The sequence below is a fragment of the Myotis lucifugus genome, unplaced genomic scaffold (assembly GCF_000147115.1).
Source record: "Myotis lucifugus unplaced genomic scaffold, Myoluc2.0 scaffold_883, whole genome shotgun sequence".
NCBI lineage: Eukaryota > Metazoa > Chordata > Mammalia > Chiroptera > Vespertilionidae > Myotis > Myotis lucifugus.
In genome coordinates, this window is record NW_005871931.1 from 1 (window position 1) to 19811 (window position 19811).

Genomic DNA, 19811 nt, shown 5'->3' on the forward strand with positions numbered 1-19811 from the left:
CCCCCTAAGGGAGAATGCAGGGCGTGGAGCAAGGAGAATGGAGGAAAAGGCTGCAGGTGTCTAGGTGGCCATGACGTGTGGCTCACAGTGGACTCGTGCCCGCAGGGAGGATGGAGGGGGTGAGTGAGCCGTGGTGGTGACCTGGGACCCCAATGAGGAGTTTCACTTGGGGCTGGGAGTCCATCCGCTTGGCGGGCGGACCAGGTGCCCGTGATCCCAGGGCTGTTGACGGGCTCAGAGCGGATAATTTTCTCAAGGGTCTGCATCTGGGCCTCTGGCTGCTACTTTCATCACCTGGGGCCTCTGTAAACCACCTGTGCCAGCCTGCCCCTCCCCCCATTCTCATGTAATGGGCTGGGTGGGCAGCCAGGCTCAAGAGCTACTGGGCTGCAGGGAACAGAGCAGGCGCTGGGAACAGAGCAGGCGCTGGGAACAGCCCAGTGGAAGGCTCACACTTAGGGTCCAGAAGGAATTTGAGGCCGTAAGTTTGGTGTCCTGGTTGGAGCCGGGATGCTTCAAACCAGACGTCCCAGGTTCAGATCATCACGCTGCCCTTTGTGACCTCGGGCAGGGCGCTTGGCCTCCCGGTGCCTCCAGTTCTCTCGTGACGAAAGTGGGAACCTTGTGTAAAGGGGGCTGTTGTCATATACCCTCTTAGGGCTGTTCTGAGCTTTAAAGGATTCTGTTGGACAAGAGCTTAAAACACTGGCACGGGTGAAAGCCCTCGATATTGATACTGATAACCATTAGCTACTGTTGTTAGTGAATTTTTAGCGCCGGGGCTGTTGCTACAGCCGACAAACGATAGTGATGTGGAGGCAAGCAGGGTGCGAGCTTTGAGAAGGACCAGTGGCAGGTGGGCTGGGCCCAGGGCATTTGAACAGGGACCCGTTTCTAAAGCGTGTGCACGTGTGTGGTGTGAGGGGGACGGAGGGGGGGGGGGGCGATTTAGCAACAAAGGGAAAATGGAGAGGAAGGGCCAGCAAGAGACTTCCTTTAAGGAAAAGGGTGACCTGCCCAGATGCTTTGGCTCAGTGTTTAGAAGCAGTGGTTCTCAACCTTCTGGCCCTTTAAATGCAGTTCCTCATGTTGTGACCCAACCATAAAATTATTTTCGTGGCTACTTCATAACTGTAATGTTGCTACTGTTATGAATCGTCATGTAAATATCTGATATGCAGGATGGTCTTAGGCGACCCCTGTGAAAGGGTCATTCGACCCCCAAAGGGGTCGCGACCCACAGGTTGAGAACCGCTGGTTTAGAGCATCGGACTGAAGGGTCGCAGGTTTGATTCCCGTCAACGGCATGTACTTTGGTTGCTGGCTCCATCCCTGGCCCTCGTTGAACATGTGCAGGAGGCAACCAATCAATGTGTTTCTCTCACATCGATTTTGTCTCTGTTTCTCCCTCCCTTCCACTCTAAAAACCAATGGAGGGCCCTGGCCAGTTTGGCTCAGTGGATAGAGCGTTGGCCTGTGGACTGAGGGTCCCGAGTTTGATTCCCGGTCAAGGGCATGTCCCTTGGTTGCAGGCTTGATCCCTGGTCCTGGTCTGGGCGTGTGCAGGAGGCAACCAATCGATGCGTTTCTCTCACATCCATGTTTCTCTCTGTCTTTCCCCCTCCCTTCCACTCTCTCTAAAAATCAATGGAAAAATATCCTTGGGTGAGGATTATAAAAAAATAAAATAAAATAAAATAATAAAAACCAATGGAGGTGAGGATTAACAAAAAAAAAAGGAAGAAGAAGAAAGAAAAGTGTGACCTGAAGGCACTTTAGGGGAAGGGACCCTGTTAAGACAGACACTGTTGCCCTAGCTGGTGTGGTTCAGTGGATAGAGCGTCGGCCTGGGTGTGAAGGGTCCCAGGTTCGATTCCAGTCAAGGGCCCATGCCCAGGTTGTGGGCTCGATCCCCAGTGTGGGGTGTGCAGGAGGCGGCCGATCCTCATGGATGTTTGTATCTCTCCTCCCTTCCTCTCTCTGAAATTAATAAAAAAATATTTAAAATAAAAGAAGACAGATGCTGCTGGTCCCGAGGAGGCACCCCCCTGGGGCAGGGTTGTCCCCAGAGAGCGAGTGGGGGGAGGGGGGTTGGAGAGATGCAAGGGGCTTAGGAGGCGGAGGGGGTCCCAGCCTGTCTGATGGGCCCCTTTCTCTCTCTCAGAGACGGGGGACATCTACATCTGGGGCTGGAACGAGTCGGGGCAGCTGGCCCTGCCCGCCAGGGGGCTGGCGGAGGACAGAGAGACAGTCGCAGGGGAAGGTGAGTCTCAGCTATTTTTTTAAAAAATTAATTTATTGATTGATGGATGATTTTAGAGAGAGGAAGGGGGAGAGAGAGAAAATCGTTTTGTTGTTCCACTTATTTATGCATTTATTGATTGATTCTTTTTTTTATAAATAAGTTTTTATTGATTTCAGAGGAAGGGAGAGGGAGAGAGAAACATCAAAGAGAATCATTGACTGGCTGCCTCCCACACGCCCCCTACTGGGGATCAAGCCCACAACCCGGGCATGTGCCCTGATCGGGAATCGAACCGTGACCTCCCGGTTCATAGGTCAACGCTCAGCCATGAGTCACACCGCTGGGCCATTGGTTGATTCTTTTTTTTCCCGTTGGTTGATTCTTGTACGTGCCCTTGCCAGGGATCAAACCTGCCAACCTTGGCGTTTGGGATGATGTTCTAACCAACTGAGCTTCCGGCCAGGGGATCTCAACTCTTGACTCCCACACGTTTCTGTCGTTCCTGACCCCTGGCCACAGGCTGGCCTGAGAGCTTACAGCGCTCAGAAGGGACACGTGACATCCCTGGGACCCAGGACACAGGGGACATAGTCCCTTACGGGAGGGGAGGAGGGTGAGCGCAGCGAGGCTGGTGCCCGCACCCCGTGCTCCGCAGCACTTCCTGGGGCGAGGGCCGGGCACCAGCTTCGGAAGCTGCCATCCTCGCTCTCCCTTCTCCGAAGCCACTGCACTGAGGGAAGACGGTTCTGGGGTGAAGGGACCAGCGGGGACTGAGGATGGAGCCGCCGCCCCCTTCATCGCCGTGCAGCCCTTCCCGGCGTTACTGGACCTGCCCCTGGGCTCGGACGCGGTCACGGCCAGCTGCGGGTCCCGGCACACGGCCGTGGTGACGAGTGAGTGCGCCCGGTGCGCCCGGTGGGCCGGCTCAGGGTGGAGCAGGACGTTGGACCGCCCATCAGTCCGCCCATCTGTCCGCCCGTCAGTCCGGCTGGTGGCTGCAGGCGGGTGTGTCCCCTAAAACACCATCGTGCAGAGTAGCTGCCTCAGCACAGAGAGCCCGACCTCCCTGTGGTTCTCTCTGGAGGCTGGTGCTGTGGCCTCTGGTCACCGGGCAGCAGCGCCCGCCCGGCCAGCTGCGCAGTCGCCTGAGCTCAGTAGCTGAGCTACTTGATCCCCAGTAGGGGGCGCTGTGAGGCAGTCGGGTGGGGAGGGCGACCGTTCTCGGGGCGGGTCCTTGACCAGCCCAGGGGGACGGGCTGGTTAGAAAGCTGAGCCCGTGCTGAGTGGTGCTCCATCAGCCCCTCGGTGTGCAGTGTGGTGTGCAGTGTGCGGCTCGGGCTGGGGGCCGGCCAGCTGGACGGCTGCCGAGTCGGGCAGCACGGTGACCGCCCCTGTCCTTCTGGTTGCAGGGACCGGGGAGCTCTACACCTGGGGCTGGGGTAAGTCAGGCTCCGCCTCTGTGATGCGTGAACCCAGGGGAGGGGAGGGGCGGGCCGGGCGAGCCCCTGCACGTGGGAGGACCTGACAGAGGAGCTGTCTCTAGAACAGGGCTAGGCACTCGGCTCAGACGGTATCAGTACTTCCCATCTGCCTTTCTTTCTTTTTTTCCTAAATGTTCCTTGTTTCTTTATATATATATATATATACACACATACATACATACATACATACACACACTAGAGGCCTGGTACATGAAATTCGTACATGGGGGGTGGAGGGTCCCTCAGCCCCACCTGTGCCTTCTCACATTCCAGGACCCCTCACTCCTTACCGCCCGCCTGCCGTGGAGGTGGGAGAGGCTCCCGCCACCGCCGCTGCGCTCGCCAGCCATGAGCCTGGCTTCTGGCTGAGCAGCACTCCCCCTGTGGGAGCACACTGACCAACAGTGGGCAGCTCTTGTGTTGACCGTCTGCCCCCTGGTGGTCAGTGCACGTCATAGTGACCAGTCATTCTGCTGTTTGGTCGGTTTGCATATTAGGTTTTTATTATATAGGATATGGATCTTTTTCCATTGATTTTTAGGGAGAGTGGGAGAGAGAGGGAAAGACCGAGAGAAACATCGATGTGAAAGACACACATTGATTGGTTGCCTCCTGCACAAGTCCTGACCAGGGCCCGGGCCGGGGAGAAGCCTGTAACCGAGGTACTGCCCTTGACTGGAATTGAACCTAGGACGCTTCAGTCCTCAGGCCAACGCTCTTTCTGGCCGGGGCCCTTCTGCCTTTCTGGAGAACTGTTTGTCTTGGGGGGATAGTTAGCCAGCGTCTGTGAAACACCTTGTGGTCTGGCACTGGGCTCGGAGCCCCTGGGGTCCTGAGAGGCAGCTGGCCGGAGGCTGGTCTCCTGAACTCACAGCAGACGCCGCAGGTGCTGGCTGAGGCCCACCCAGGGGCTGGTTTCCTGCTTGGCGGGGAGCAGCCCCGAGGAAGCCCCCCGGAGGGCATGGCCAAGGGTCTCGTTTCCCTGTAGGGAAGTACGGACAGCTCGGCCACCAGGACACCACCAGCTGGGACCGGCCCCGCCGGGTGGAATACTTTGTGGACAAGCAGCTCCAAGTAACGGCGGTGCGCTGTGGGCCCTGGAACACCTACGTGCACGCAGTGGAGCAGAGGAGCTGATGTACGTAGACAAGGGCATGGAACGAGTGCCCAGCGCAGTAGAGATATAAAGCCGCCACCTGTGAGGCCCCCCAGGGCAAGGAACACCACGGAGGCCCCCGGGGCCCCGCCTCTGCCCATCAAGGCCTTTCGGCGGCTTCCCCTTAGACCAGCGTTCTCATCTTGGTCCTCGGGTTGGAAACACCCAGAGAGCTTTGGAAACGGGTGCCCAGGGCCAGCATCAAAGGCCCTGACATCAGCCCGGCCGGCGTGGCTCAGTGGTTAAGTGTTGACCTCTGAACCAGGAGGTCACGGTTCGATTCCGGTCGGGGCACGTGCCCAGGTTGCGGGCTCGATCCCCAGTGTGGGGTGTGCAGGAGGCAGCTGATCCATGATTCTCTCTCATCATTGATGTTTGTGTCTCTCTCTCCCTTCCTCTCTGAAATCAATAAAAATATATTTAAAAAAACAAAAAGACCATGAAATCAGAACCTTGGGGGTAGATTTGAGCATCATCTGTTGGCAGGTGTGCACTGGCCGTCTGTGTGTCTCTGGAGAAATGTCACTCCGTCCTTCGCCCCTTGTTGAATCGGGGTGGTGGTGTTGAGTTTTAGGTTGTGTACGTATTGTCTGCCCGTGGGCCCCTCATCAGACATGTGATTTAGACATATTTCCTCCCGTTTTGTCAGTTGGCTTTTTACTGTTGATAGTGTCACTTGATGTAAAATATTTTAATTTCCACGAAGTCCAGTTTGTGTGCTTCTCCTCTTGGTGTCTGTGCCTTTGTTGTCACGGCCGAGAACCACTGCCGAGTGCTGTGACGCTTCTGTTCTGTCGTTTCTGGTTTGTTGTATGGGTCGCACATTCAGACCTTGGTCCACTTTGAGTTGTTTGTTTGCTTTGGGGGTTTTGGTGATCGAGACGTTTATTAGAGCTGGACAGTGATGGAAGGACGGCCTGGCATCGCAGAAGCAGCAGGAGCGCCTGGCAGGCCATGGGCTCCCTGAGAAGCCAGAGGAAGGGGCCGTGGGGACCGTGCGGGGTTGGGTGCTGGGGGTTTGCCCGGGATGAGCTGCCGCTGCCCCTTGCCCCCCTGGCTTTGAGTCTCTGGGAGCCCCAGAGTTTAGGGGACGCACGCCTATGGGGCGTAGGGGGGAGGGAAGGCGCGGGCGTGCTCCGGGAGGGACAGCGCCCCAGGGAATTGTGGGATGTGCTTTGAGATAAGTGTCCACGCTCATTGTTGCTGTTGGTCGCCAGTTTCCCAGCACGTTTATTGCAGAGCCTGTCCTTTCCCATTGGATGGCCTTGCACAGTCGTCACGAGTGGGCAGCCCTTGCCGGCTTGCCCAGTGGTTAGGGCATCGGCCCATGCACCAGAGGGTCTCGGGTTCGATTCCAGTCAAGGGCACATACCTGGGTTGCAGGTTCCATCCCCAATCCGGAGGGGTGAGTGTGGGACACAGTCAGTCTGTGTGTCTCTCTCACATCGATGTTTCACTCTCCCTCCCCCCCTCCCCCTTCCACTCTCTCTAAAACCCAACGGAAAATATCCTCAGCCCAGCTGGGGTGGCTCAGTGGGTGAGCATTGACCCAAACACCAAGAGGTCACTGGTTTGATTCCTGGTCAGGGCACATGCCCGGGTTGTGGGCTCCATCCCCAGTGGGGGGCATGCAGATTGATGTTGATGATTCTCTCTCTCTCTCTCCCTTCCTCCCTAAAATCAATAAAAATGAAATTTAAAAAAGAATAAAAGGCTTAAAAAATATCCTTGGGTGAGGAGTAACCAAAAAGAAGAGAGAGCGGGTTTATTCCTGGGCTCTTCGTTTTATTCTTTTCATCTATGTTTGTTGTTAGGCCATTGTCCCCCGTTTTGATTACTCTAGCTTTCTAGTAAGTTTTGAAGTCAGAAAGTGTGAATCTTCCAACTTTGTTCTGCTTTTCCAAGATTATTTTGGCTGTTGGGATCCCTTGCAATTCCATATGAACTGATGACCTGCTTTTACATTTCTGGGGGAAAAAAAAAAAAAGCCAGTGGGATGTGGATAGAGATTGCATTGAGTCTATAGGTCAGTTTGGGGAGTATTAATGTCTGAACTATATTAAGTCTTCCAATCTGTGACCACAAGATTCTTTCTATTTATTTAGGTCTTTAATTTCTTTCAGCAATTATTGGTAGTTTTCAGTGTACAAGTCTTTTATTATCTCCTTGGTTAAATTTATTCCTAAGTGTTTATTCTTTCGGACGCCATTGTAAATGGAATTGTTTTCTTAATTTCATTTTAGATCATTCATTACTAACATATACAAATACAATTGATTTTTTATGTGTTAATCTTGTATCCTGTAACTTTGCTGGATTTGTTTATTAGCTCAAATAGTTTTTTGGTAGATTCATTAGGATTTTCTATAGGGTATCCCCCAAAAGGTATACATAACTTTGAATGATCTAAACATTTATTAACATACAGTTCATTTTCAAAGTTTAAAAGAATTTAGAGAAATGAATAACTTTATCTCTTTGTGTATCCCCATAAAAGAAGTCAAGTGACACTTTAGGATAAATTTTCTTTGTTCAAAGTTTTGGTATCAGTCTGGCTTCCCCCATTATTCCAAATCAGTTAAACCTGAAAAGTAGTGACAATTGAGTTATCAGCTGTTAGAGAGGGTATACATTTGGGGGGAACACCCTGTATAAAATCACTAGAGGCCCGATGCACAAAATTCGTGCAAGGGGCTCGGCCCTCACAGCCCTGGCTTCGTCCGGAAGGCCGTCCGGCTGTCCGGTCTAATTAGCATATTGTGCTTTTATTACTATAGATGTCGTCTGTGGATAGACATAGTGTTAGCTCTTCCTGTCTCAGTTGGATGCTTATTTGTATTGCGGAGCGAGGCTGGCTGGCACTTCCAGGACGATGTTGGATGGAAACGGGAGGGGGCGTCCTTGCCTTGTTCCTGATCTGAGGGAACCAGCCCCGCGTAGGTTAGCTGGGCTTTTTGAAATGCCTTTTTCATGTTGGGGAAGTTCTTCCAGTCCTAGTTAGCTGAGTGCTTTCACCATGAAAGGGTGTTGGAGCATGTTCCCCCCTCTGTTCTATTGAACGTTAGTAGGTTCCGGCATGTGGAGCCATCCTTGCGTTTCTAGGGTGTGTCCCCTTGGTCAGGGCCTATCACCCTTTAATACTCTGCTGGTCCCGTTTGCTTGTGTTTTGTTGAGGCTTTTTGCCTTTATATTCATAAGGGATATTGTTCTGCTGTTGTGATGTCTTTGTCAGTTTTGGTATCAGGATAATGCTGGCCTTTGAGAACGAATTAGGAAGTATTCCCTCCTCTTCAATTTTTAAAAATTTACATGCATTGCCCTGGCTGGTTTGGCTCAGTGGATAGAGTGTCGGCCTGCGGACTGAAGGGTCCCAGGGTCCGATTCCGGTCAAGGGCATGTACCTTGGTTGCAGGCACATCCCCAGTAGGGGGTGTGCAGGAGGCAGCTGATCGATGTTTCTCTCTCATCGATGTTTCTAACTCTCTCTCCCTCTCCCTTCCTCTCTGTAAAAAATCAATAAAATATATTTTAAAAAATTTACATGCTTTTTATTTTTTATTCATTTTAGTTATTTTTAAAATATATTTTTATTGACTTCAGAGAGGAAGGGAGAGGGAGAGAGAGATAGAAACAATGATGAGAGAGAATCATTAATCAGCTGCCTCTGACACGCCCCCTACTGGGGATCAAACCCACAACCCAGGCATGTGCCCTGACCAGGAATCGAACCATGACCTCCCGGTACATAGGTTGACACTCAACCACCGAGCCACACCAGCCAGGCTTCAGTTTTTTGGGAGAGTTTGAAAGGTATTGGTGTTAATTTTTTAAAAAATGTTTGGTAAAATTCACTAGGGAAGCCATCTATCTGGTCCTGGGTTTTCTTTGTTGTGAGGTTTTGAGTACTGACTCAATCTTGTTACAGGTCTATTCAGATTTCCTTTTATTATTATTATTATTATTATTACTATTATTTATTTTAGAGAAAGGGAGAGAGAAACATCTACTTTGTTATAAGTTATTTTTAAAATTATTTAGTGTTTAAGTGACTATATAACGATCACATAGTCAGTGATTCATTACTTCACACACTGGGCAGGAGAGTGTGGAGTGTTTCTATTGTACAACTGGTTGGTTCAGGGAGAGTGAAAATCTCTAGCACTTAGATGGTTGAAGAAATTCTCATTTAAAGTGTGGGCATGTCTGAAAAGACTTAATCAGCACCTTCTTTATATGGCTCTGGGTTGAAGAAAGACAGTTTTGACTTGTATTATAATTTCAGAGATAAGTATTGCTTCCCCGGCTTGTTTTTCATCTCCATTTGCATGGGAAAAATTTTCCATCCCGTCACTTTCATCCTGTGAGTCTTTTGTCCTGAGGTGGGTCTCTTGTAGACAGCACATACATGGGTCGTTTTCTTCTTTTTTCTTTTAAATATATTTTTATTGATTTCAGAGAAGAAAGGAGAGGGAGAGAGAGAAACATCAATGATGAGAGAGAGCCATTGATTGGCTCTCTCCTGCACGCCCCCCACTGGGGATCAAGCTCGCAACCCGAGCATGTGCCCTTGACCGGAATCGAACCCGGGACCCTTCAGTCCGCAGGCCGACACTCTATCCACTGAGCCACACCAGCCAGGGCCATGGGTTGTTTTCTTATCGATCCAGCAACCCCGTGTCGTTTAATTGGTGCGTTTTGCCCCACTTAGTTATGCATTCCTTGGTGGCTTCTTGTGCCCTGACTGGGGCGTGAACCCCCAGCCTTGGCGAATCGGGACAAACTCCAACCAACTGAGCTGCCTGGCCAGGCCCAGGTTTCCTATCTCTTCTTCTTTTTAGATTTATTTTTAAATCTGAATTTACTGTTGGTTTCCGCGTTATCAAGATCTGTATGTGGCACCGTGTGCCCCCCGCCCGAAGTCAGAACTTCCCGTCACCTCATGTTAGGACCCCCTCCCCCCACCCTCCTTCCTTCCTCTTTCTTCTGGAGGCAGGTTTGGTAGTTTGTGTGTTTTTAGAAATTTGTCTATTGCCTCCAGGCTATCTACTTTATTGCCACTAATTGTTGTTAACTAATTAATTGTTTAGTATTCCTGTTCTTCATGGTGTTGAGGGGGAGTGTTAACACATTGCGGACCAGTAGTTTTATTGCTGGCTTTACCCAGTGGCCAGATAAATTTCTATTGGACGAGTAAGAAAAACGTTTTACATAAATGTTAAAGGCACGCTTTAAAATTAAATACCCATTGCATTTTGAAGTTATTACATGTTCTTACAAGCTAATATCTTTTTAAAGTATTCTCGTGATCTGTCCACAATGTGTTGAAAATCCAACGAAGATTGTGAATATTTTTCTCCTTTTGATTCAATTTCTGACTTTTATTTGTATGCACTGTGAGGTACATAGAAATTTGGGGTGCTTATATCTGCTGTAGGTTGCCCCTTTTTACGATCGTGAATTTTCTCTGGGGGGGGGGGGCGGGGGGCGGGCCGCAGGAGAGTCCCTCCTGCCGCTCTCCGTGGTGCTGATCTCTCCCCACCCGGGCCTGGCGACTGTGCCCGGTCGCGCCTGGTTGGTGAGTTCCGTTTGGGTTCTTTGTCTTGATAACAAGTGTGCGGTGTTGACACTGCTGGGAAGTAGTTGACCTATGACTTTAGCTTCATGGTGTCCACACTGGCTTTCTGTTCTGTGGATACTGCCACTGCCCCACACGCTCCTCCTTCCTCTTTGGGGGGCGGGCAGGCAGGAGGCCCGGCTCCCCGAGAACCCTGAGAATATGACCCTGTTGGGTGGCAGCTGATCTCGGCAGTGGGAGGGCAGAGCTGGAGGTGCCGCCGTGTGGGAAGTGGTGACTGCCAGGCGGGAGGCTGAGGCTCCTGGGGAAGTGGCCACCCTGCCGTGCGCCCCAGGGCAGCCTGGGACTTGGGTCCACGAAGGGTCCCAGCAGTAGTTGTTAGCAACCCCACCCCACGGGGAAGAGCTGGTGTCCCCCAGGGCTCCCAGGAGGGGCTGGACTCCCAGCGCGCCGTGGGGCTGGGCTGTCAGGTTGGAGAAAGGAGACCAGGGAGGTCTGGAGGTGGTCAGGTCTCCAACACTGTGATCAGGGGCAAGGATTGGAGCTGGGAGGTCAAAAGTCAAAGGTCAGATGTCATAATGAAGACCTGAGGGGAGAGACCACAGGTCTGGGTCTGGGTCTGGGATGGAACCTCCTCATCTCTGCTCCTCGCCTCGGCTGCGGGTCCGAGGCCTCCCAGGAGGTGGTGCTGAGGCAGTCGCTGTCTGCGCTGGGCGATGACAGGTTCAGGCACAAAGGTGACACGGGTGCTGGATGTCCCGCAGGCTCTCAGCACCGCCACCTACAGGCCTGGTGTGCTGACCCCGAAGACCCGCACTGAGATGGATGGCAAAGGAGGGGGGGTCAGGTGGGGGAAGAGCGTGGGAAGGGGTGCCAGTCCTTGGTGCACCTCTGGGGATTGTGGCCACGTAACACATGCCCCCTCCTAACGCCCCGTGGGAGGTGGTGCTCAAGGGGCCGTCCTGTGCCGGCAGGTGAGAGACTGGCCAGTGTCCTCTCCCAGGAAGGGCTGGCTCCTTCCCCCTCCAGCCCCTGCCTCCTGGTCCTCAGAGGGTCCTGGCAGGGCTAGGGGCTCAGGACCTGCTGGGCCTTCCCGGGTCAGGGGACTGGCCCTGAGCCTAGAGCTCTGCTGGTCTCTGGGGGTCAGTGTATACCCAGCGTGAGGCATGTTCCGGCCTCTGGGGCAGACGGGTGTGGGAGGGATGCCTGGTGTGATTCTTGAGCTGAAAATGGAGATACAGGGACAGAGAGAGGGAGGGCCAGTGAGCTGGAGGCTGGCCGAGTGGCCACGGGGGCGGACCGTCTGGACTGGCATTCCTCCCTGCACCCTTGCCTGGGCACGTGAGGGTCCGCATGAGCCAGGGTGTGTCCGGGTGACTGTGTCTGTCAGGGAGTGTCTGTGTGCACATCAAGCATGAGGGCTCCTCCCCAGCTGCAAGGGGACCCCCAGCAGAGCTCACACCCTGAGAGCAGGAAGGGAGGAGACGGTGGGGAGCCCTCCCCCGGGTCCGGAGCCTGGCTCTGCCCATGTGTTGGCTGAGCCTGACCAGGCCTCAGTTTCCCTTGGCGGGACAGGATTAGATGCATCCCTGACACCCGGGAGCGGGGCCGCACAGTCCGGGACTTGTCTTGGCAGGAGCAGCAGCTGCGTTCTCGTGAGAGTAAGTCAAGGCAGCTGAGCACAGGTGTCCCCACCCCAGGAGGCAGAGGGGCTGCTGGGGGAGCTGCCTGTGGGACAGAGGAGGAGGCCAGTTCCGTCTCCCACCAACTCCATTCCATAGCCAGGGGCCCCTTGTTCGGGGGTTCCCCACTTTGGGGGCTCCCCTAAGGCAATCACGACCATGCATGGCCGCCTGTGGGTCAGGCTGCACAGTCCAGCTGCCAGTCGTTAATGGAACAATTGCGCCCTCGTGTGGCCTCGCTGGGAGCACAGCTGGGCTCCCCTGAACCTCGCAGGCCTCGGTCCTCCTCCATTCCCCTCCTCCCACTCCCCACAGACCCCTCAAGCTCCAGCCCCGGGACTCGCCCCCTTGGTCTCATTTTCCTCTTTCTGTTTCTCAAGCAGCAACGCTCTGAGCTCTGGGCTCCTTCCATCTGCTCTCTGCCCACCACTGGGCTCTGCCTCCCGGTGCCTTGCAAATGGGCTGACAGGCTGTTCGTTTCCACGTGGTGCGGCCCCTGGTCTCACGGCTTCCTCGGGGCTGGGGGCAGGGGGATGGGGGGACAAGATGGGTAAGGTCCACAAAGCCCGCCGTCCTGAGAGCCGGCCGTTTTGAATAAATACTCCCTGGACTGTCGCACATGGGTTAGTGTCCAGAGTCTGGAGGTGACTTTGGCCATTTTTGCCAGCGTTCTCATTCCTTATGGAGCAGTTTTTAGACGTCCTTACCCACATTCCTGCTGACACCACTCCTTTTCTTTTTTAAATATATTTTTATTGATTTCAGAGAGGAAGGGAGAGGGAGAGACATCAATGATGAGAATCATTAATCGGCTGCCTCCTGCACGCCGAGCCCGCAACCCTGGCAGGTGCCCTGACTGGGGATTGAGCCCTGACCTGGTTCATAGGTCAGTCAGTGCTTAACCACTGAGCCACGCCCAGCTGGGTACCACTCATTTTAGTCATTTTTAACTGTTAAAACCAGTCCTCCTGTGAGTAGCTTGTATTAGAAAATTGATGTGGCTAGATTTATCTTTATTAACTATCACAGCATTCACATGGCCCATCAGCATTGTCACTTTAATCGTAAACACAAGAGCCACCAACTAGGTGCACAGATGTGTTGGCGGTAATCGGTGAGCAGTTCATGGCTCAGCACTGCTTATTGGAGGAACATTTCACACTTACATCGGCTTACGTGCTCTGTAGCCTCTGACAGTGGTGAGAAGCCGTTACGTTGGGCCCTGGGGTTAAGCCTCCGTCCACAGCCCCGAGGTCCCTGCGGCCGAGGGACTGGCCGTGTCTGAGGGACCCTGTGCTGCTCGCCTTGCAGGGCATCCCAGGCTGCTGACCAGGACTGTGGCCGAGACCCCGGAGCACAAGCAGGTCTCTGGGCGGCTGCTGCACCGGCAGATCAAGGGCAGGTGAGTGACACCCGTGCGGCTGCCCCACCCCCCAGACAGCTCTCCCTGCTCCATGGGCTTCGTGACTCAGGTCCCGACTGTTTCTTACAGCCAGAGAGCACCTGTCAGCTCCGAGGGCCGAGAACCCACGGGAGGGGCTCTGTCTGGCCTCGCGCACCTGGCGAGTGGTTTTGAGATTTACCCGTGTTGTTCACGTGTCAGTTCATCCCTTTCTGTTACTGAGCAGTAATATGTCAGAGTGGATATTCCACAACTTAGTTTTTAGATGGAGTGGGAGAGACAGAGAGAAACTTCGATGTCAGACACACACTGATCGGCTGCCTCCTGCTGAGGTTCGTGCCCTTGACTGGGAATTAAGACCCTTTGGTGCATGGGCCGATGCTCTAACCACTGAGAAACTGGCCAGGGCGATATTTCACAATTTTAAAATCCATGTGCTGACACGGGGAAGGAGAGGTGGGTCTTCATTAAGGCGGCAGGGCTGGGGTCTAGGGTCCCAGCTTCCTGTGCTGAGGGGCAGCTGCCTGGGCAGAGCAGGTCTCCCTGACAGTGTCTGTCCTTTGTGACCCCTGCCCCGGTTCTCGGAGGGCAGTTTTGGCCGCAGCTCTGGGTGTGTTCAGGGTGTCGGCCTCTCCAGCACCCATGGGATCTGAGGAGCAAAAAGGAACTTCCGGGCGCTCACTGCCCGTCTCTGGGTCCTGAGTCCCAGCCAGGCGGCCCTGCTCTCCGCCCTTGTCCTCCTCACTGTTGCTGCATGTAACGTACAGGAAGACCAGGGAGGAGCACGTGTGTGTCTTGTCAAGGCCCCGTCTTTCATTATTGGTGCTTGGGTTTCACACACTTGCCTGTGCAAGTGTTTCTACAGAATAAATTGTAAGCAGTGAAGTTTGTGGGGATTAGAATGCACACATTTTAAGAATTAATTTTGCTGTAAAGTGGCTTCCAGAAACAAATGTTTTAACTCTGACGGTGACATGTGAGAGTGCCGGCCAGCACTGGTGCTATCAAACTTGTGGGCTGAGGAGCTGTCTCTCTAACGTGCTAACTGGGAATTGATTATTAGTGATTGTGAATAATCCTTGTGCTCTGGGTCCTCTGATCCTGATCCAGATGTTGAGTCCCCGGAGCAGGTGTCGCTGCTGGTTTGGGGTGTGGAACCCTCCTGCCCTGGTGTCGCTCGGCCCCCAGCGCACACGCACACCAGCAAGCCTGAGTGGTGAGTGGCCTTTTTAAAAAGTATCTATGGTGGACTTCCTTTTTTAAATCAAGATATTTATGGTAGAAAAAATAGAGAAGCCAAAATTTTAATGATCACTTGGTAACCCTATAACTCTGAAATCCTGTAAACATGTTAACATTTTAGCTTTAATACTATTTTTACAGGTGTTACTTCTATATAAATATATGTAATATACACATAAACTGAAATATTTAAAATATTTTAAGAGTCACTGTACCTCATGGTGGCCGGTCATGACGGTCATGACACTGAGGTGACAGGCTGGCGGGCGCCTTCTTAGCACCTCGCTGGGGCCACATATCACACGCCTCATCTTTGCTACAACAATTAACCCCTAGAGTGCCGGGGAGCGTGATGGCGCTCCTGTCTTTCGCCAAAAGTGCCGGGAGCGCTATCAAAGCTTCAAAATGGCATCCAGTTCTAAGTCGGCTTTTATTAGTGATGATGATATTGCTAAATATGTCCATGTAGTAAAGGTTTCCTTAACTTTTTGATTATGTAACTTCATTTACTTGCGATTCATAATTTTCTTCCTAAACTGCTGTAAAATCAGCAGAAATGCCTTGGCAGTTTTAGCATGGTTCCTAGGCTATTGGTTGGCACTCAGAGGGTTAAGTCTCAACCAATGGCGTGTCAGGCTCCTGTCTGTATTTGGTAACACATGAGTGTTGCTCACGTGCACGTGGGAGAGGTCAGGTGGCGTGTCTCCCTGCTGACGGCTGTGGCTCTGCTTTTGTAGAGGTGAGTCTGAGAAGAAGCCCTCGCATCAAGCAGCTGGCACTCGGCAGGAGGAAATCTGGTCCCTTCTATTCTGCGTCTCAGCCGCAGCTGGTCAGGTAACGTGCCTGCCCCACGTCCACTTGGTGGGAAGTATTTTTGGGAAAAGCAGGGTGAAACTTGACCATGGAGATGAGGAAGGGTGAACAGAGAGAAATGAGTGGGATCAGACAGAAGGAGAGAGGGTAAGAAGAGAGATCTGGGAGAACATTGAGGGAGATGAGAGTGAGATTGGGGAGACAGGTGAGCTGAGGGAGGGAAAGGGTGAGATCAGAGAGAACAGGAATTTCAGGGCGATTGTTCAGAAAGAGGGTAACAATCGCTCTGAAATTTAGAGGGGAATGAGAAAACTGAGAGGGAAGAGAATAGGGGAGGTCAGAGATGATTGAGCTCAGAGGTGAGAAGAGGTAACAGGGAGAGTCAGAGTGAGAAGAAGGTGGGAGAGGGAGACCAGGGGAGTGCTGGGAGGGGAGCTTGGACAGAGAGATGAGTGGAATCTGGAGGGAGATCAGGGAGCTGGATCGAGCTCATGGAGAGAAGAGAAAGAACAGGAATTGCAGAGAGTTGAGGGAGAGCAGAGACCATGCTGAGAGAGAAGCATGAAATCACAGAGAACGAGCTGAGGGAGAGGAACAGTTGAGAGAAATGAGTGGGATCAAAGAGAGAAGAGAAAAAGTGCTGATTGAGCTTAGAGGGTAGGAAGAGAGTTTAGAATAAGAAGAGAGAGGAGACAGGGAGATGAGAGATGAAATCAGACAACTGAGCTAAGAAATGAGTGGGATCAATCAGATGGAGGGGAAAAATAGAGGGAGACCGAGTTCACAGGGAGAGAAGAGAAAGATCAATCAGACAAATAGGAATTTCAGAGTTGAGAATGAGAAGAGATCAGAGAGAGATAAGAGAGACCATTGAGCTGAGGGAGGGAGAGGATAGAAAAGAGATCAGAAAGGAGACAGTGAGACGAAAGGGGAAAAAGAATAGGAATTTAGAGTGAAAAGACAGTTTAAAGAGAGTAGAGTGAGAAGAGAGAACAGGGAGTTCAGAGAGAGGGAGAGAAGAGGAAGAGATTGAAACAGGAGAAAGTGCGTGTGGGATGTGCTGGGACTCACTGCGCTGTCCTGGGCCACTCACCTGCAGCGTGCTCCCAGTCACACACACGCCTGCACCTGAATCTTTTTTAATGGAATTTATTGTCATCACATTGGTTAATAAAATCTACAGGTTTAGGTGTACAATCCCATAATATGTCATCTGTATATTGTATTTGCACCCGAATCTTTAGTGTGTGCATGAACGACAAAGGAGGAAGGGGTGGGGTGCAGAGTCCAGGTTTGAATGAGGGATTTTTTTAACGAGCTTAAGGTCAGTATCCCAAAGCTGCTCTGGTTTGGAGAATGTGCTTTCTGCGTCTACACCTTCTACACTCGACTTGCAGCTCCCCACCACCACACACACACACTCAATGCCTGGCGCACAGTAGGTGCTCAGTCGTTGCACTGCCAGTGTAGGGGGTGTGACACCCAGGCTGCCTCAGGCAAAGGTCAGGAACAGTCATGTTGGAGAGAAGGCACCCGTGCCTGACGGGGTGACGCTGAGAGGCGCACAGCAGAGCCGAGTTACCATGTAGCACTCACCACAACCCAGAGGAGCAAACACCTCGCTCCTGACCCTTGTCCTCCTGACCCTTGTCCTCGGTGCCTGTCAGTGGCCGCCTGCCTGAGGACAAGGCCTCCCTGTGGTTCCCCTGAAGCCGTTTGGGACAGGATGGATGGAACAGGCTCCATCAAACACACTGGGTGGGCTCCCCTGCCTCCCTCCATTCGCTGTGATTCCTTCTCTTCCAAAGACATTTTAATGAACATCTGAATTATTTACAGTGACCACAGGCATCACATTCCCAGGGTTTGGTGACCCAATGAATAAAACAGGCGTGTGTTTTGTCATCAAGTGGAGGCTGTGTGTGGGGACAGGCAGAGGTGGGAGGGTGCACACAAGCTCCTTTGTCACAAACCTTCTTCTCTCAGATCCTGTTGTGATGAGGAAGCCTTTGAAATGCAAGGGCCCAACATTCCAAGGTGCTGGGACATGTGCCCGCAGAGAGGAGCAAGGGGAGGTCTGAGAGATGCCCCGAGGCCTGGCAGCCTGGCTGTGGGCACACAAGTTGCTTCAGGCATTACAGGAGACCAGAGAGTCCCGAGCATCACCATTACAGCCAGATGCAAAAAATAAAATGCACTTTTCTGTTAAATTTTGACGAGAACCCATGCTGCTCTAAGTTCAGATTCCCTATAAGATCTCCATTTCATTGGTGAAAGAAATGAGGTCAGACTGAATAAATAACTTCACAGCCACAGAAAGGCAACTTAAATCCAAGTCCGATTCCAAACCCTATTCTCTCTCTGTCACCAGTTAACCAACTGGAAGTTGGAAGAAAGAATCGGGAAAGGAGAAGATAACCATGATGAAGATGAGACACACACACAGTGAGAAGTGACACGCTCACGCTGCCTGCATCTAAGCCGCACCTGGACGCTTCCTGACGTCACTGGCAGCTCACAGGGAGAGCGACTTAGCAAGTGTTCCAAGAGGTTCTTAACATCCTCAGGCTCCAGTGGTGAGATGAAATGCCAATGAAAAATGATGCAAAACATTTGCAAACAACAGAAGTGAAATTGTGGCTTTTTTGTTTTACCTGTATATTCTAACTATTAATTTGATATTAGTGACCATATATGGCTTTTGAAACCAAGAAAATGTTCCTTAGCACAGAGCAGGACGAGTGGTCTTACATTCATAGTTTACTGAGGACCAAGGTAGCAATGGCTGGTTTGACAGCCCTTATTCACCAGACTTGGGTCTTGGGAACCCCTATCCTCCAACAAAATTAAATGGCGGAACATAACTGTGCCATCGCTGCATGTCCTAGAGGAATGAAGGCAGTGCCCCCTAATGGTCCTGTGATAGACGTGGGCAGCATCCGTCACAGCACATCACAGGCTCACCCAGTTGTCTGCCGAACCAAATACAAGAGTTTAAAGAGCAAGGGGAACACTTTCTTCTCTAGGTCACCGGGCACTGCACTCGTCTGAGTCCCACCCCGTGCACTGGCCCCCCATCAGGAGGCTTTTATACTTGGTCACTCCCTCTCTCAATCCCGACTGAGGGCAGCTGCTTCTCTCAATCCCGACTGAGGGCAGCTGCTACATCCCTGTCTCAGCCTGGACCACGCCACTGACGTCCTCTCCCTACTTGGTATCTGTGCCTGGAGGACTGTACACATGTGCACATGTGACACTTCAGACCAAACTCCTGCTCTTCCCTCCAACCTGATGGTGCTGTAGTTCCCTCTCCTCATTCAAGGGCAGCTCTGTATTTCTATCTTCAGGCTCAGAACTTTGGGGTCTGTCTCACCCACACACCCAATCCACCAGCAGATCCTTTAAAATAGAACCAGAATCCAGTACCAGTACCTCCCTCTGGGTCAAAACACCACCACCTCACACCTGTTGCCTCCAGCTCTGCTCACCCATAGTCCACTTCTCACAGAGCAACCAGGGCAACCTTTTCAAGATAGAAGGTGGATTGCGTTCTCACTCGGCTCTATATCCACCAATGCTTTTCTATTCCATAAAAAGTAAAGCAAAAGTCTTTACAATGACCTGCCAGGTTGCACAAGATCTAAACCTCACTCCTTCTCTTTAAAGAGCTCCTCACTTCAGCGCCTCCCCACACACTCTGTCTGGTCCCACCACCTGGTCTCCTGGCTGCACTGAGCACACAGCTCCCCCCCCCCACACACACCTCAGGGCTCCTGTACGGGCTGTTCTTTGCTCTGGGAACACTCCCAGGGGCAGAGTTCTCTCACCTTCATCTGAGAAATGAATTTATATTTTCCAAAGGAAGTGCTTATAAAATGAGCAGACTCAGTGTCCAGCTATGGATTTGTTTTCTATTGAAAAGGGCACGTTCCGTGAAAGCAGACACCTCTCAAATTCCAAACCAAACCTGGCCCTCCAGCCCCAGCCACGCACCAGGAAAGTGAGATGGAAATTATAAGCTGAGATAAGCCAGGTGCCCTCCATCCCCATGAAGAAGGCTCGGGAAGGAGACCTCATGGCCCCAAACCTAGGTCTAAGGACCCTAGGAAGTCACCTGTGGTGTTTTTGCGGAAAAAGATACCCTTTGCCCAGTAACTTGAAGTGTAAGCTCTGGCTCTCTCAGGGGTGGCATTTCACTCTGATCCACAGCACAAT

General features: G+C 52.1%; 1 protein-coding gene across 8 annotated transcripts; it reads left to right on the forward strand.

Moving 5' to 3' along the window:
* Positions 1–8: 8 nt before the first annotated feature.
* On the forward strand, positions 9–18234 carry RCCD1 (RCC1 domain containing 1). Of its 8 annotated transcripts, none has more exons than XM_023747458.1 (9): positions 9–119; positions 2165–2263; positions 2968–3138; positions 3655–3684; positions 4715–4864; positions 13451–13541; positions 14631–14757; positions 15521–15617; positions 17968–18234. In XM_023747458.1, exons 1-5 carry the CDS (start codon positions 71–73, stop codon positions 4861–4863), a joined length of 498 nt encoding a protein of 165 aa, XP_023603226.1. In that variant the 5' UTR covers positions 9–70; the 3' UTR covers position 4864; positions 13451–13541; positions 14631–14757; positions 15521–15617; positions 17968–18234. The 8 variants fall into 8 exon arrangements, with proteins under 8 accessions (XP_023603226.1, XP_023603227.1, XP_023603228.1 ...); XM_023747459.1 differs by having other exon boundaries at positions 14652–14757; XM_023747460.1 differs by lacking the exon at positions 15521–15617.
* Positions 18235–19811: the final 1577 nt, after the last annotated feature.

What these genes read in the sequence shown, in the direction of transcription:
- RCCD1 (XM_023747458.1), top strand. Translation starts at nt 71, where the DNA reads ATGACGTGTGGCTCACAGTGGACTCGTGCCCGCAGGGAGGATGGAGGG. An exon ending in CCGCAGGGAGGATGGAGGGG is followed by an intron (nt 120 to 2,164) that starts GTGAGTGAGCCG and finishes TCTCTCTCTCAG; the next exon opens with AGACGGGGGACATCTACATC. An exon ending in AGAGACAGTCGCAGGGGAAG is followed by an intron (nt 2,264 to 2,967) that starts GTGAGTCTCAGC and finishes CCTTCTCCGAAG; the next exon opens with CCACTGCACTGAGGGAAGAC.